Raw genomic sequence first — 16,677 nt, forward strand, 5'->3', positions numbered from 1 at the left:
TCATAACCATTCATCCCCAGACGTGTGGAACTGATGTGATACTGAAAGTGAGTTCTAAGAATTGCTTAGCCAGAGGGGTGACACCGAAGTCTTTTGTCTGGCTGGTTTGGTTTGCCTTAAAGGTGGAGAAACCCCAGCCTAGGGCTGTGACTGCCCTGTTTAAGCAATTGGTCCTGATTTGGCGCTCTCAGTTGGGTCCCGTCAGAACCACATCGTCACAGTTGTATTCACCTAGAAACCCAGGGAGGCTTGGGTGCGGAGGCCTGGCTCCCAGAAGGTGTGTTTGGCAGGGAGATGGAGCAAGTACAGTGCAGGCAGCGGCAGTTAAAGCTTCCCCAGCATCATCCTGCCCCAGAGCCTCAGCTCTGACCTAGAGGGACCAGATCTTGGGAGGCAATGGGCTTTCTCTCCATGGCCTGTGGGGTCCTTGCCCTCTGGGTGGAGCCTGCCAGCCGGGATGCTGACTGCGGGGATGGCCTATATCATGTGAACCCCAGATCCTCAGGGACTGGGCTGAGACCTCCCCCAAAGTCATTTCACACAGGCCACTCCACAGCCATCAAGCAGCATCCGTCTTGAATGACTCTTGCCAGGCTGCAGCAGGGGCCGTGGGTGTGGAAAGTTTCCTGAGCCGTCAGCCCCCAGGTTTTCCCCTTTTCTCTCTGGCTGCATTTGGGCTCTCCCGGGAGCAGCCGCCGTGGGAAGTCCAGCTGGCCAGCGGGTTGTTTGCCGGGTGAGAGCCGCCAGCTATTGAGCGGAGCCTCTGAGTGAAGCCGTAGCCACCCTGCTGAGAGCGCGGTGGGGGCAAAGCACTGCAGCTTGTCCTTGCTACATCCTACTGACAATCGCCTTTGCCCACGCCCCCGGGGAAGGGCAATCAGATAATGAATTGACAAGACCAGGTGACCGTGCAGTGCCAGCCTCCCTCCCTAGCTGATTGCGGGCAGGTTGCCATGGGAACCCCCCGTGAGAACATGCATTTGCCATGCAGCTCCAGGGCTGGTATTCTGCCGCAAGCCTAGCAGGAAGGTGACTGTGTGGCCTAATGCTTAAATCGTTAGCTCTCCAGGGCAAGGCCTGTTTCCCTCTGTGTGTTAGCAAAGCCCTGGGCGCCGTGATTGAAAAGCGCTACATGGCTGTTGTACCCCATCAGTGTCACCCGTTAGTTTTTGAAGGGGAATGGGGCAAAGCCCAGAAATTGGTGCTGCTGTGAAAAGCCACTGGTTCTTCTGGCTTCGCTAGAGCTCCCCCAAAGACTTCTTTGGGACTGCAAGGTCCTTCCAGCAGGGGCTTTGTTTTGGCGTCTGTCCTGCACAGAACCATGCCCACTGTTGGTACTTTGCAAATGCTTCTTGTCCATGGTGTTGCTGCAGGGTGCGGGGATGCTGGAAAAGCCAGCCAGCTTTCACAGGACTTGGAAGGATTTTTAGGAAGCTTAGTTAAAAAGTGTGTTGAAATAACATCCCTTCTTCCTGCACACTCAGGGACTAATAAGAGCCCTATTCCCGGAGTATCCGAGCACTTCACAACCCTTCATGTAGTTATCTTTGCAGCAGCCCTGTTATCCCCATTGTACAGATGGGAAACTGAGGCACAGAGGGACATGTGATTTGCCCAGGATCATACCGAGTCTGTGGCTGAGCTGGGAATTAAACCCTCGTCTCCCGAGTCCCAGGCTAGCACTTTGTCAACCTCTTGCTTTCATATATATTCCACCTCCAACAGTCGCCCACAACACAGACCTCTTCCATGTCAGCTGTAGGAGTAGCCAGTATAGTTACTGGCTGCAACCAACACATATTAGCTGCATGTCTGTTTTGCCTTTTGAGAACATGAGCTTGGGAAGTGACCTGCAGCTTTCTCAGCCCCATGCTAGCTACTTTCTGTCCTCTGCTTGCGTTGCGCTGCCCGCTCTTCCCAGCCCAGCTGCAGCCTCTCTGCGCCGTTTGCGCTTGTGGTCCCAAACCAAGTGAACCTACTCAGCAATCTAGTATTGTTGTGAAAAGCAGCAGAGTACTGTGTGAACCCACTGGGTTGTGTGGGTAGCACCATCACTGGAATAACCCCCCACAGGGCTGGTTTTTGATTCTCTCTCTCTCTCTCTCTCTCTCTCTGCAGGCTGGTAGCCAATTATGTGACGTTTGTAATGGAGAAACTCCTTGCTGCTCCTGATCCTGCTCTCTGGCAGCCATTTTCCCCAGGGTAAGAGAAGAGGACTTGCTCCTGAAAGGTGGAGAGCACCCGTGACTCCCAAGGAGTCAGTGGAAGCGATGGAATCCACCTTCTCAACTGTGTGTCAAGGCCTCATATGCTAATAGCTAATGGAGAGTCCCCTTTAGCTCTAGTCATAGAGAGAGGAACTTTTGGAGTTGGAGGATCTGTTTTCTATCTCCACATAAGAATGGCACACTAGGTCAGAACAAAGTCGCCATCTAGCCCAGTATCCTGTCTTCCAACAGCGGCCAATGCCAGGTACCCAGGGGGAATGAACAGAACAGGCAATGATCAAGTGATCCATCCTGTCACCCATTCCCAGCTTCTGGCAAACAGAAGCCAGGGACACCAATCCCTGCCCATCCTGGCTAATAGCCATTGTGGGACCTCTCTCACGGACCGGCGCTAGGTTTTGAGCGCCCTAAGCGGAACAGCAATTTTGCCGCCTTGCGCGCGGTCCCGCGGCTCGGTGGAGCTGCCAACGGTGGTGCCTGCGGGTGGTCCCAGGAGCCGCGCGAGCAGCTGATCGCCGAGGCACCACTGTGGCAGCTCCACGGGAGCTGCCTGCCCCCCCCCGGCAGCGTCCTGACCCAGGGGGCTCCTGGGCTGCCGGCTGCCGTGGCGGGCCCTAACCAGAGGACACCTGGGCTGCTGGCTGCCGCTGCGGTGGCCGACCCAGGGTCAGAGCGCCCTCGCGCAGCCTGGGGTTTCCCTGGTCAGGGGACCTCTTGGGCTGCCGGCTGCCGCGGTGGCGCCCTGACCCGGAGGCTCCTGGGCTGCCGGCTGCCGCGGCGGCGCCCTGACCCAGGGGACACCCCGGGCTGCCGGCTGCCGCAGCGGTGCCCTGACCCAGGGGACACCCTGGTGCCGGCTGCCGTAGTGGCGCCCTGACCGGACACCGGGGCTGCTGGCTGCCGCGGCGGCGCCTCTGACCCAGGGGGCTCCTGGGATGCTGGCTGCCGCGGCAGCAGTGCCCTGACCCAGGGGAGACCCTGCTGCCGGCTGCTGCGGAGGCGCCCTGACCCAGGGTCAGAGCGCCTCGTGGCAGCCGCAGCCCAACTCCCTCTGTCCTAGCAGCAGCGGCTGCTCAATCATTTAAACAAATTTGGGGGCGCTTTTTGGTGCCCCCAAATCTCGGCGCCCTAGAAACCGCCTAGTTCGCTAAATGGTTGCACCGGCCCTGCCTCTCCTCCAATTCTTTCTGTGCTGTGAAGTCCTTCATGACCAGGGATTGTTGAAATGTGTAAAGATCAGTCCTACAAAAGCAGAAATGTACTGAAAAACGCTGTGTAGGTACTTTAGCTGGATGTTTCTCCTAAAGCGATTGGGTCCTGACAAAGTGTAACACTCATCATTCAGCTGTGGGATCAATCTCCCCCCCCCCCCCCCCGCTGAGGTAAATGGGGCAAGTTCACACCTCTGTTGTTTCGGGCTGTCTGCAAGATTCAGGAAGGCAGCACCCTCTGTGTTTGGTAGGTTCCTTCTTCTTCGAGTGCTTGCTCATCATCCATTCCAGTAGGTGTACGTGCCGCGCGTGCCCGTTCGTCGCGGAAGACTTTCCTAGCAACTCCAGCGGGTCGGCAGTCGCCCCTAGAGTGGCGCCGCAAAGCGGTAATAATATCTGCCGGCCCGCCCGCTCCTCAGTTCCTTCTTACCGCCGTGTCGGTCGTTGGAACTGTGGAGCGCGGCATAGCTGACCCTCACGTCCTAGCTTCTCTTGTTCATCGTTACAGTTTCTAGTGTAGTTTAGTTATAGTTTACTTTAGTATAGTATAGTTGTAGTTATAGTTCTTGTCACGCGTTCCGTCGACAGATCCAGGGCCGCTGTGCGTTTCGGTCTTTATCAACAACACAACGGCAGTATAACTACGTGAACAAGCAGGGCGGAACGAAATCTCCTCTTCTTTGTCAGGAAGCAATGATACTGTGGACTTTTGCATAGCCCCACTCGGTTCCCTGATCGCTTCCTACTTGCCAGAGCTCGAATACCCTGGGGGACCGTCTCAGCCGGTCCTTCAGCTCCCAGAATGGTCCTTTGCCCGGACGTTGCCCTTGCTCTCTTCTGACGGTGGGGGCACTCCCACATGGACGCTCTTTGCAACACGCAGGAACAGGAAGTGCCCCGATGTTCTGCTCTTTCCAAGGTCGCGAGCCGGGCTCAACGGCAGACGCCTTTCTGATTCGTGGGCAACGCACCTCTTCTATGCGTTCCCCTGTTCCCGTTAGTCCACAGGTCCTTCTGAAGGCGCGCAGGGACAGGGCCCGCTGATTCTGATCGCTCCGCATGGCCCGCCAGCTTGGTACTCTCTGCTGCTGGAACCTGTCGGTAGTCGACCCTGTTCCCTGCTCTTCACCTGGACCTGATCACGCAGGACCACGGCCGGCTCTGTCACCGCGGACCTCCAGTCGCCGCACCTCTCAGCGTGGCTCCTGCGTGGCTAACCGTCGAGTTGCATTGCTCTTCCCCAGTGAGGCAGGTACTTCTGGGAAGTAGAAAACCATCTACGAGGCGCACATACGTAGCCAAATGAAACGTTTACCGTGCGGTGCGCGAGAAGCGCTCTCCACCCACCGATGTTTCCATCCCAAATTGTTTTAGATTACCTTTTGGTCGCTCAAGCAACAAGGCCTGGCACTGTCCTTCTCCGAGTTCACTTAGCGGCCATCTCCACCTTCCACCCGGGGAGTGACGGCCGCTCGGTCTCTCGCCCCATGGTGTCTAGATCCTCAAGGGGCTGAGCACCTTTACCCCCAGGTCTGCCACCCAGCCCCCCTCCTGGGATCTCAACCTGGTGTTGTCCCATCTCATGTCTCCCCCATTCGAGCCGCTTCTACACGTGTTCCCTCTCTACTTGTCCTGGAGACGGCATTCCTGGTGGCAATCACTTCCGCTCGGCGGTATCAGAGCTGCGCCGCCCTCGGTGGTGGATCCCCCGTATACGGTGTTCCATCGGGACAAGGTGCAACTGAGGCCGCACCCCGCATTTCTTCCCAAAGTCATCTCGGCCTTTATGTCAACCAGGACATATTCCTGCCTGTCTTCTTCTGAAACCGCATTTGTCTCGCAAGGACAACAGTTACACTCCTTAGACGTGCGCAGGGCGGCTCGCCTTTTATAGAGCGAACCAAACCATTCCGTAAGTCCATCCGCTCTTTGTCTCCGTAGCTGAGCAGTTAGAGGGTTGCAGTCTCCCTCTCAGAGGATTCCTCGTGGGTGACTTCCTGTATACGGACCTGTTACGACCTGGCCATCTCCCTCTGGCCGAGTAATGGCGCACTCTACCAGAGCCCAGGCTTCATCAACGGCGTTTCTGCACGAGTACCCATCCAGGAGATCTGCGGGCAGCGACTGGTCCTCCGTGCACACCTTTGCTACCCATTAGCCCTGGTCCAGCAGTCCAGGGATGATGCGGCCTTCGCTCTGCTGTGTTGCGCACTGTGACCTCTAACTCCGACCCCACCGTAGGTAAGGCTCGGGAATCACCTACTGGAGTGATATCAGCACAGCACTCGAAGAAGAAAACACGGTTACTCACTTTGTAAATTGTTGTTCTTCGAGATGTGTTGCTCATATCCATTCCACACCTGCCCTCCTTCCCACTGTCGGAGTACCGGCAAGAAGGAACTGAGGAGCGGGCAGGCCGCAGGGGTATATATTACCCCGCTATGGCGCACCCCTCTAGGGGGGACCTGCCGGCCCGCTGGAGTTGCTAGGGTAAAAGTCTTCCGCGAACGTGGACGCGCGGCGCGTACACCTACTGGAATGGATATGAGCAACACAGCTCGAAGAACAACAGTTACAAAGGTGAGTAACCGTGTTTTCACAGGGGTAAGGGCTAGAAAGCTAATTGAAAGCTGAGATTGTGTGCCACCCAATTTCAGCCAGAGGCGCACCCTTCATCCAGAGACTTCCAAAAAATTTGGGGTTCTGGAGATACTTGATGGCAATGTAGACTGCTCTCACCATGCTGTGACGTGGGGGTTAACAATTGGGCCCACATCCTCAAAGGCATTTAGGCCTCTAACTCCCATTGAAATGATGGTGACAAAGCATTTTGGGATTCTTGGTGCCAGGTACTTACAAGGCTCCCGTCACCATAGCCTCTGGGCAGAAGGGCTGAGATTCACATCATTGAAAACCTCTTCTCTTCATAGGTATTTCCCAAAAAACTCGTAGCCTTTTCCACTTGGATCGACAGGACCCGGTGGGCCCGGAACACATGGGCCATGTCGGCCATCTTTATCCTCACCATGGCCGACATCGTGGATATGGTGAGAACCTTCCTGCCTCCCTCCTGCCACCATTTTCCCTGCCACCTCACACCAGCACATGGGGTCACTCCATTGGGTGCCTCAGAGGAAGTGTCTATCAACATCCAAAATCAAATGCATGAGTAGAAAATGGGGAATACCTGGCTAGGGGGCCATATGGTTGAAATGGATCCAGGGTTATAGTGAGTCACAAATTGAGTCAACAATGTGATGCAGTTGTGAGAAAGGCTAATATCTTTTGGGGTGTATTAACGGGAACGTCGTTTGTAGGACACGGGAGGTAATTGTTCCACTGTACTCGGCACTGGTGAGGCCTCAGCTGGGGCACTGTGTCAAAGATATGGATAAACTGGAGAGAGTCCAGAGGAGAGCAACAAAGCTGATAGAAGGTTTAAAGCAATGTTTCTCAACCAGGGGTTCACGTACCGTGGGCGTATGCAGAGATCTTCCAGGGGGTACATCAGCTCATCTAGATATTTGCCTAGTTTCACAATGGGCTACATAAAAAGCACTAACCAAGTCAGTACATACTAAAATTCCATACAGGCGATGACTTGTTTTGTACACTGAACTGTATTTATAGTCCAGTTGATTTATTTTATAATTATATGGGAAAAAAGAGAAAGTCAGCAATTGTGCAGTCATAGTGTGCTGTGACACTTCTGTATTTTGTGTCTGGCTTTGTAAGCAAGCTGTTTTCAAGTGAGGTGAAACTTGGGGGTACATAAGACAAATCAGACTCCTGAAAGAGGGACAGTTGTCTGGAAAGGTTGAGAGCCGCTGCTTTAGAAAACCTGATCTATGAAGAAACATTAAAAAAAATGGGCATATTTTAAGAAAAAAAGACTAAGGGGGACCTGATAACAGTCGTCAGCTGTTAAGGGCTGTTATAAAGAGGATGTGATCAGTTGTTCTCCATGGCCACTGGAGGTGGGACAAGAAGAAATGGGCTTAATCTGCAGCAAAGGAGATTTAGGTTAGATACTAGAAAAACCTTCCTCACTAAAGCCAGTTAAGCTCTGGAGCAGGCTTCCAGTGAAGATGTGGAATCCTCATCATTGGACGTTTCAAAACCAGGTTGGAAAACCCCTGTCAGGGATGGTCCAGGTTTACATGGTCCTGCCTCAGTGCAGGGGCTGGACTCGATGACTTGTTGAGGCCCATTAGCTCCGCTGGGTCCTGCGCAGCCCTGGTGTCTCTCCATGGATCAGGGTTGTGTGATGTCAGGGCTGAGTTCGGACCATGGTGCCTGTTTATAAACATCTCAGTGTGGGTGGCTGACCCCGTCCTGCCTGTACGGCTGATGTCCCTGTCCCATGCAGGCAGGGAGCTCGAAATGCCATTACTCAGTTTATATGTCTGTTCTGACCTTCCCGTTTTGGGTGTGCCAATAATTGTTCAGAGCACCATGCCCTGCTGATCATTAAACGAAAGCAGCAAAGATCGACGGCAGCCAGGTATTGTTAGCAGCATTGTTAATGGACAAATCCCTAGGGCCTGATGCCGACAGTCCTTCTGCAGCGGTGTCACTCCACTGGGTTTGACTGAGGGACCCCTGATTTAAACGGCCATCAGGACAATCAGACCCAGTGTTAGCTGAAGAGATCGTAAAAGTTCCAGTGCTAAAGCTAGGGGCCATGCATCTGCCTCACTAATTGGAACGGGGGGGGCAGCCAGGGAGAGGACATGTCCCAGCATGCAATGCTCTGCCTTCCTTCTAAGAGCCCAGCATCACCTCGTGAGAGGGTGTCTCAGCGGCTGCATGGGCAAGGGCAGGGCAGCCCAGACACCTACATTTAACAGAGACTAGGTGCAGCCTGGGGCTCCCGGCAGGTTGCCACAAGGGGCAGAGCATGGGTACCTTTGGCACAACCACATCATGCTTTACAGCCACGAGCTCAGCCATCCTAAAGGGAGGAAACAAGACTTTCTGAGGGCTACAGATTCTTCATAAGGGCCTAAGTTCCCATCTAGACACAATCTCCAGTTCCTCCTCCCTGACCCCATCCCACTGCCCTGCAGCTGCCTATCAGCTTATGCCCTGAAGCATAAGGTTTGATCCTCCTCCAGCCATTGCCTTATCTTGCCAGGGTCCATATATGGTCAGTGGTCAGAACGGTACCCAGATGTGTGCAGGGGTGACGGCGGGTGGGTTTCTGCCTGGGGAAGGCTCTGTGACGTTTGGCTGGGTTTCCTATAGCACCTGGCCATCTGTGTGACATGGACAGGTCCTGCTGTGTTTGAGCACAATTATTGAATTAAACATGGTAACCCGCAGTGGAGCCTTTCACCCCTGAGTCACTGGCTCAAAGCGAGCCCAGGTCAGTGAACACCACAAGCCCTTACCCTCAGAGAGCTGTTTGAAAACCTGGAAAGGTGGGAGTCCAGTGCACGATGGCCCTGATAGCCACATCACAAGGAAAGCCACCTCATCTGGAACTGACGTGCTGACAAGGATTGCATGGGTCATGCAGCTCAGCTCCCCTCTCCAACCTCTCCAGCCCAGGGCCTGAGGCAAGGCGGAGTGGCCCACTGGTGCTGCTGCTCGCCATATCCCATGCAGCCATTACTCAGTTTATACTCAGGGCACTGACTTTAAGGGGGGCTGGGACTTCAGGCTTGACCCATTATAAAAGGAGAGAGAGAGATTTCTGAAGGCTAAATAAGAGCCTCTGCTTATTGCTGCTCTCATCCAGTCTGGTCATTTGTAGGTAACTGTCATTGCCCTGCACCCCCCCTCTTCCTGCGATTCACCGTGACTCTCAGCCAGAAGGTTTATTAGATGATAGGAACACAGTCCCAAGCAGGGCTTGTAGGTACAACCAGGAACCCTCAGCCAGGTCTCTCTGGGGGGCAAGGATCTTAGACCCCAGACTTGGGGTTCCCTGCCTCTTCCCAGCCAGCACAAAACTGAAAGCAAAAACCCCTCCAGCAGGCTCTCTCCCCTCCTTCTCTCCCCCTCTCCCTTTGTGCAGTTTCCCTGGCAAAGGTGTTGACCCGCCCCACCCCGTCCTGGCTCAGGTTACAGGCTCAGGTACCGTCCCTCACCTAAACTCATCCCCTGCTCTCCCATCCCCCATGCAGCCAGTCCCAGTAAAACTAAACGACATTCCCAGGTCAAGCCGTCCCGCTCCCTACTGTAACCCCTCACCCATCTCTCTGCCGCCCACACAGCTCAGCTGCCTCCAGTTCTACGCCAGCACCACCAACAGCACCGCAGGGACCCTGCTGGCGGGGAGCTGCGTGGAGGACCCCAAGTATTACAGCTTCATTGCCGTGCTGGCCCTCATCGCCACCATCATGCTGGTGCAGGTCAGCCACATGGTCAAGCTCACCCTGATGGTCATGATCACCGGGGCAGTGGGCGTGGTCAACATCTATGCCTGGCAGCAGATCTTCGACGAGTATGATAAGGAACGCTTCAAGGAGAACGTGTAAGGGCACTGGGCGTGGTGGGGAGGGCATAGAGGGACCGGCTAGCACTCCAGGAGCAATGTAGGACTGTTCCCTATTATGGTCCTGGGGAGACCATTCCACAGCCCAGGGTGGGGAGACGTTTCCTCCCATGGCCGTGGCCGCTTCATTGCTTTGGTGGGGGTGTGGGGAGTGGCTGCAACCCTTGTGTGCTCCAGCTGGTCCCAAGGCAGCTGTTCTCAGGTGACGGCAGACCGGGATGAACTCCTTTCATCAAGCAGCTGTTTGGGTTGCTCCTGTCCGGCCTCTCATGGAGCTGCCCCTGCATCCTTCCAGCAGGGCCTAGCAGGAGGGGGTAAAGCCCCCTGAAGGTCTTCAAAGCCCTCATGCAGTTGCTGGCTGCCAGCCTTGGCGTAGGGATGTGCTGGCTGCCATGGAATGGGAGGCAACTCAGCCATGGTGGGACAAACATGGCTCACTCGTCTCTCCCTCGGCAGGTCTGCCCTGGTCCCCTCCAAGTACGCCATGACAGTGATGGTGTTCATCATGATGCTCAGCTTCTACTACTTCTCTCGCCACGTGAGTTATCTGCCCGGCTCCTCCTCACCCTCCTGCGATCCCTGGAGTTCTCCCGGCACAGCCACCAACAGGGCATTGGGACACATGGCCACCTTGCCCCACACTGCCCCGCTGGAGGGCGTTTTCACCCTGTCCTGTGCAGAGCCCCCTCTCTCTCTTACTTCTGGAGCTCTCCTGCACGCGTCCCTCCCCTCCCAAGCCGCTTGCACCTCTGCCTGTCTCTCTTCCATCTCTGCCCTCCCTTCTCCTTTGGGGCTCTTTTGCTAACTTGTTCCTAGCCCTTCTCTAGCTCCCTGCAACACAGCACTGAGCTGGAAGGGTTCGGATCGGTCTCCCGCCTCCACCTCCTTATTCCCCCCTGTATCTGCATTTCCCTCTCCCCCCTCCCTTTGTCCTCTCTCTCTCTCTTTCTCTCCCAGTGCCCTGCCCTCTTGCTGGAGCCATGAGCGTCCCAAAGATCCATCAGGAGACACATCCATCTGTTTTGTGCCTAGCTGCCGGAGGCGATCTCTGGACAGCTGTTGGATGGCGTAGGTGTAGGGTTCTCGGAAAGGGCTGCCTTCACACAGCAGCCAGGAAGCCCATAACCTGCTGACCTGGAAAGCCCCCACCTGTGGGTGCTGGAGTGACTGTGTCACCGGAGGAAATAGCTCAGTGCAGAGGAGATGGGGGGGGGGGCAGCGAGAGGCAGTGAGATTGAGTGGTTAGAGCAGAGAACTAGGTGGCAAGACTCTTGCCACAGACATGCCCGCGGTATCGTAAGCAAGTCCTGCCCCAGCCCTGCACCTCAGTGAGCCCATGGGGAGGGTGCTGTGTCCGAAGCGCTGCGAGGCCCTGCCTGACTCTGCGGTACATGCCCTGCCTGCAGGTGGAAAAGCTGGCCAGGACGTTGTTCCTGTGGAAGATCGATGTCCATGACCAGAAGGAGCGGGTGTACGAGATGAGGCGCTGGAACGAGGCTCTGGTCACCAATATGTTGCCGGAGCATGTGGCCCGGCATTTCCTGGGCTCTAAGAAACGGGACGAGGTGAGAACGGGCGAGCCAGACACCGTGACGTGGGGAGAGCTGAAGTTTCCAATCTCCTTCCACTGGCCTCCCAACCCAAGCCAGAGAATCCTAGAAATCAGAGATGGAAGGAAACCTCCTTAGGCCCTGCACTCAGATACAGGGCTAGGTCATTCCCTACACTGGGCTATGGGAATGACTCCCACGCACTCGCTCTAGCGTCCTGAGCAGCTGCCTGAGTACAGCCCTGGCTGAGATCCTAGACGTACTCGGGCAGCTAGCTTGAGCTGCCATCACTGCCACCCTGCTGTTGTCAGCGCGCTAGCTCAAGCAGAGCTTGTATGTGTACGCCCACCTGAGCTGGGCATCACACCTCCCAGCTGCAGTGTAGACGCACCACGACACTCAACCCCAACCCTGGGGTCTAAAGCCAGCCCTGCCACTCTAAAGCCAGCCCTAGGCAAGTCTCATCCTCATTTTACAGAACTGAGGCACAGACATTAAGGGACTTGCCTACCTCCTGGGGAGCTGTGAGGATAAATCGATTCATGACTGCACACAAGGAGGGTCAGAGAAGCTCCTTAGAGTGTAGGCTCATATGGGCAGATTGAGAGGAGCGGTGGGGTCTGTGCCCATTTTAAAAAGCTGGGTGCCCTTTCTGGTGAAGATGGCTCCACCCCATTCACTACAGCTCTCCTCACCATGAGACCAAAACAGGCCCCCCCGCCCCCAGAGAAATGGGGGTGGGGGGCCCAAGGGCCAGAGCTGACCCCCCCCTGTGCTGAGTGGGGTGGATGCCATTTTCCAAGTCATATCTAAGGGCAAAATTGAACTTCTCTTGGCCTTTGTGTGGCCAGCTGTGAAAAAAGGGCCCTGATGCCTTCTCCACAGGGGGTTGTGAGGGGCCTGACATCTGTGTGTGAGTGATGGTCTGGGGGCACCCAGACTGCCCCCGCGGGATCCCTTCACTAGCCCTTGTGCTCTGCCCAGCCAGCCCTGGGAGAGGGGCTCTGGCGTGCTGACCCATAGGTTGGATGGGGAGTGCCCACTGCTCTTACTCAGCCCCACCCAATGGGAGTTGGGAGGGACTTGACCAGGGGGTGCATAGGTGAGTTTGGGGCGCAGGGGAGCTCACAGGGTGACGAAGCTGGGAGGAGTTTTGTCAGGGTCTCGTTGGGACCAACTACGCTGCAGTTAAACACCTGCTGCTGGCCCATGTCAGCTGATGTGGGCTCATGCTAAGGGGTTGCTTAATTGCAGGGGAGCTGTTCGGGTTCAGGAGGGAGCCTGCGCTCTGGAACCTCCCTCCCGCTTGTGGGGTCCCAGAGCCCAGGCTGCAACCCAAGAGCTGACATGAGCCATCCATAGGTGTTTAACTGTAGTGTGTAGCCATACCCTTAAATGTGCAAACTCTTGAGTGTGACCCCTCTCCTTACATAGTAAAAACACTTCTTTATATATTTAACACCATTATAAATGCTGGAGCAAGCAGGGTTTGGGGTGGAGGCTGACAGCTCGTGTGCCCCCACCCCATGTAATAACCTTGCAACCCTCTGAGTGGGTCCTGACCCCCAGTTTGAGACCCCCCATGCTAGAGCAACTGGGGCTGTGGTAGGAGGTAGGGAGGAGCCAGGTAGCAGAAGCAGTTGCATTGTACAGAACTAGTGAGCTCAGTAGGTGGCTTGGGCTGCCCTGGACTAAGAAGCGGGTTGGCGCCGTGTCATCGCTCGGTGTCCTCCCCTGACTGGGTACAGCTAATGTAGTGCAGTACACTAGAGTACACTGCAGGCCTGAGTGACAGGCCTGCTTCCTGGGCCCGCAGGAGCTGTACAGCCAGTCGTACGACGAAATTGGGGTCATGTTTGCCTCTCTCCCAAACTTCGCTGACTTCTACACAGAGGAGAGTATCAACAACGGCGGGATCGAGTGTCTGCGCTTCCTCAACGAGATCATCTCGGACTTTGACGCGGTGAGTCCAGCCCAGGCGCCAGCCTTCCCCCATGCCAGTGGACGCCAGCCCTTCAGGGGAGCATGTGGGAGGGTGTGGGCTGGCAACGAAATGTAGGCCATCCCACTGGCATCCTTCCTGGCCAAGCTGCCACTGCCCCTTGCTGAGACCGTTATTGGCTGGAATTGGGCACAGCTGTAAGCAGCCTGTTTTTGGGCCAGCACCGTCTAAACGCCCATTGCCAGCAGTCCAGCTGTGCATTCCCTACGGCTGCCCAGGCCATCTGGAACCAATGTTCACGCCCTGGAGGCTACAGATCCCAGCATGCAATGCTCCACCAGGTTCTGAGCAGCCTCCACTTGCTTCCAGAGAGCGCAGTGCCTGCTGGGATGTGCGGGGTCCGTGCGCTGCGTGTCCAGATGCAAGGTGTGGGTACCTGTGCGCCCAGTGTAGAGCCCACAGGCTGCGGTTTGACCTCTCCAGAAGCAGCCTGGGCATCAGTAGGTAAAATGAACCTGTGATTCTGCTAACCAGCCGCCAGGTGTCACTGTTGTTCTAAATACAGCAGAATCTGAGCGTTCCAAACAGCTTGGGAAGGGAGGTGGTTCATTCTGAAATGTGGGTCATTCTGGCCAAAAGTTTACAGCTGACCATCCACTGAATACAGCTTTCAGACTTCGCTGTGCAGAAGACAGATGCTGCTTTTAACCATCTTCATTTAAATGAAACAAGCACAGAAACCATTTCCTTACCTTGGCAAAGCAGTTTATGTTTAACACAGTACTGTACTGTCATTGCTTTTTGTTTGTCTCTGCTGCTGCCTGGCTGCATCCTTCTGGTTCCAAATGAGGTGTATGGTTGACTGGTCAGTTTGTAACTACAGCTACCATTGCTCTGACACAAGACCCTGTAACCTCACCACTCCTCAGCCTTTGAGCTGTTTTTCCAGCTACCTCCTGTGTTTATGGCTTTGGCTCCTGTATCTCACAGCTCCTGGACGATCCCCAATTCCGGTGCATCACCAAGATTAAAACTATTGGAAGCACCTACATGGCTGCTTCTGGCGTGACCCCCGATGTCAATACCAATGGCTACAACAGCACCATAAAGGTACGGGGACAGCAGAGCGGGAGGTGAATTGGGCTGAGAACTCAGGCCTGATGGGGAAGGCTGGAGAAAGGGGAAATGGGACAGGCTGATCACTGCCTTCTGGGATGTGGGAGGGGCTCTTTACCACCCTCAGCCTCTGCCCTTTGCTTTGCACTGCCCTTGCAGAAAGAGGAGCTCTCGGAGAAGGAGCGTTGGCAGCACTTAGCTGATTTGGCCGACTTTGCCTTAGCCATGAAAGTGACCCTGATGAACATTAACTACCAGTCCTTCAACAACTTCATGCTCCGAATAGGCAAGTGCTGCTCTGTGGGAATGACGGGAGCCTGCCTGCTGTGGGGGGAGATTGAATGGTGGTATCCACACCCCAGCACTCAGAGACCCAACTGGCCCAGCAAGCAGAGATGGGCTTCAGCTCCAATCCCTGCATGCAGAGCACTGGGAGGTCACTGAAACATCTGTGTCTTGTTTTCTTTCATTTGTGCTTTCCTTTAGGGCCAGGCCTTTAGTTTAGCCCGTTACTCCCCCCCAACCCTTTCCAGGTGAGCAGAGAGATAGTAGAGTGACTACCAGCAGGGATAGCTCAGTGGTTTGAGTCATTGGCCTGCTTAAACCCAGAGTTGTGAGTTCACTCCTTGAGGTGACCACTTAGGGATCTGGGACAAAATCAGTACTTGGTCCTACTAGTGAAGGCAGGGACCCTTTCAGCTCTGTGAGATAGGTATATATCAAGAGGATTCTTTATTGTGGCTGCTGGCCATAGAAACTCTGTGGTTCTCCCTAGCTCCCAAACTGGCTTGTGTCAGCGCACAGGGTCTCCTTAAATCCTGACCTGGACTATGCAGCCATAGAATGGATTGCTGAGCACTCATTGCAGCAGTGCTATCCTGTGATTAGAGTGGGGACCAAAGATATTCACATTTTAATCCCAGCCCTGAGAGTGACTTGCTGTGAGGCTGTGAACACATTGCTGCCCCTTTCAGAGCCTCAGTGTCCCCATATGGAACTGATACTACTTCGCTATATCTCAGGAGTGGGATAAGGATGAATTGTTTGTACAGAGCTGTGAAGCGCTAAGTGGTAGCATTCATAGCAGTATGAAAAGGCAGAGCCTTGGTAATGGGCCCAGCCCCATATAGGACAGGGTGTAGGCCCCACCGGAGCATGTATCAAATGGCATCCACTATTCCCAGGAAGACAGCATCCCACAGAGCAACCATCAACATGTTTCTCTGTGGCCTGAGAGAACCACAGGGTATGAGAACCCCAAACCCTGATTAGCTGCTGAAACATTCACAGAGCTGATCCCAGCCCCGTAAAACCACCACATGTCAGTTGTCAATGAGACTTAATATATTTATTTTAAAGCAACCACTTAGCTAGAAGGGGGAGCAGGGATGAATGAAGATGCAGCCACCAGCACTGGGCTGTTTACCGCCAGGAATCTCACCATTAGCATGGCAGGAGCACTGGGGGAGTTGCTAGCCCCCGCCATCTGGCGCTAGTGCTGGGTGCTTGTAGCTGAAAGGAAGGGAGCCAGCAGCAGCATGGGGATGGGGAGCAGATGGGGCCAGAGAAAGGATCATCACAGCAGGCCTCCCACTGGAGGCAGGGACGCTACTTGCCACTTCAGCCAAATGCTGCTTTTTAGAAAAACTTCAAGGGTGCTGTGCGCCTGCCCTGTGTCTTGTGGATGATGCTGGGGTGCCGCCTACAACATGTGTGGGGGCCCTGTATGTTTGGGTATTTGTGCTTCTCCACACCCAGGGCAAGGGCTCCCTCCTCACTACACAACCCAGGGAGTAAAGTCAGGGTGTCCTTGTGCCCAATTTGCAGGCATGAATAAAGGAGCAGTGCTGGCAGGAGTGATTGGTGCCCGCAAACCACACTACGACATTTGGGGGAACACGGTGAACGTGGCCAGCAGGATGGAGTCAACGGGTGTGATGGGGAACATCCAGGTGAGTGAGCACATCCCCCTCAGAAATGCCAGGCCAGCCCCGTTTCAGCTGAGATGAAAGTTGTGAACGAGTAAAATAGGAGGATGGAATGTAAACGCCCAAGTAACCATAAGCGTAGCACTGACAGACACGGAGAAAGGGACAGCCCCTAGGAGACAGCACTGGCAGTTTGACAG

The 16,677-nt window shown here is 55.0% G+C and overlaps 1 protein-coding gene across 1 annotated transcript in view; it reads left to right on the forward strand.

Moving 5' to 3' along the window:
* The window catches only part of ADCY3 (adenylate cyclase 3), a 110,191-nt gene that overhangs the window by 92,825 nt on the left and 689 nt on the right, over positions 1-16,677 (forward strand). The window contains 10 exon segments of the mRNA XM_032790532.2: positions 2,119-2,168; positions 2,171-2,202; positions 6,370-6,486; positions 9,661-9,920; positions 10,398-10,479; positions 11,348-11,506; positions 13,308-13,454; positions 14,424-14,543; positions 14,709-14,835; positions 16,377-16,501. Coding sequence (XP_032646423.1) covers positions 2,119-2,168; positions 2,171-2,202; positions 6,370-6,486; positions 9,661-9,920; positions 10,398-10,479; positions 11,348-11,506; positions 13,308-13,454; positions 14,424-14,543; positions 14,709-14,835; positions 16,377-16,501 — 1,219 coding nt within the window.

This window comes from Chelonoidis abingdonii, chromosome 3 (assembly GCF_003597395.2).
Source record: "Chelonoidis abingdonii isolate Lonesome George chromosome 3, CheloAbing_2.0, whole genome shotgun sequence".
NCBI classification, from domain to species: domain Eukaryota; kingdom Metazoa; phylum Chordata; order Testudines; family Testudinidae; genus Chelonoidis; species Chelonoidis abingdonii.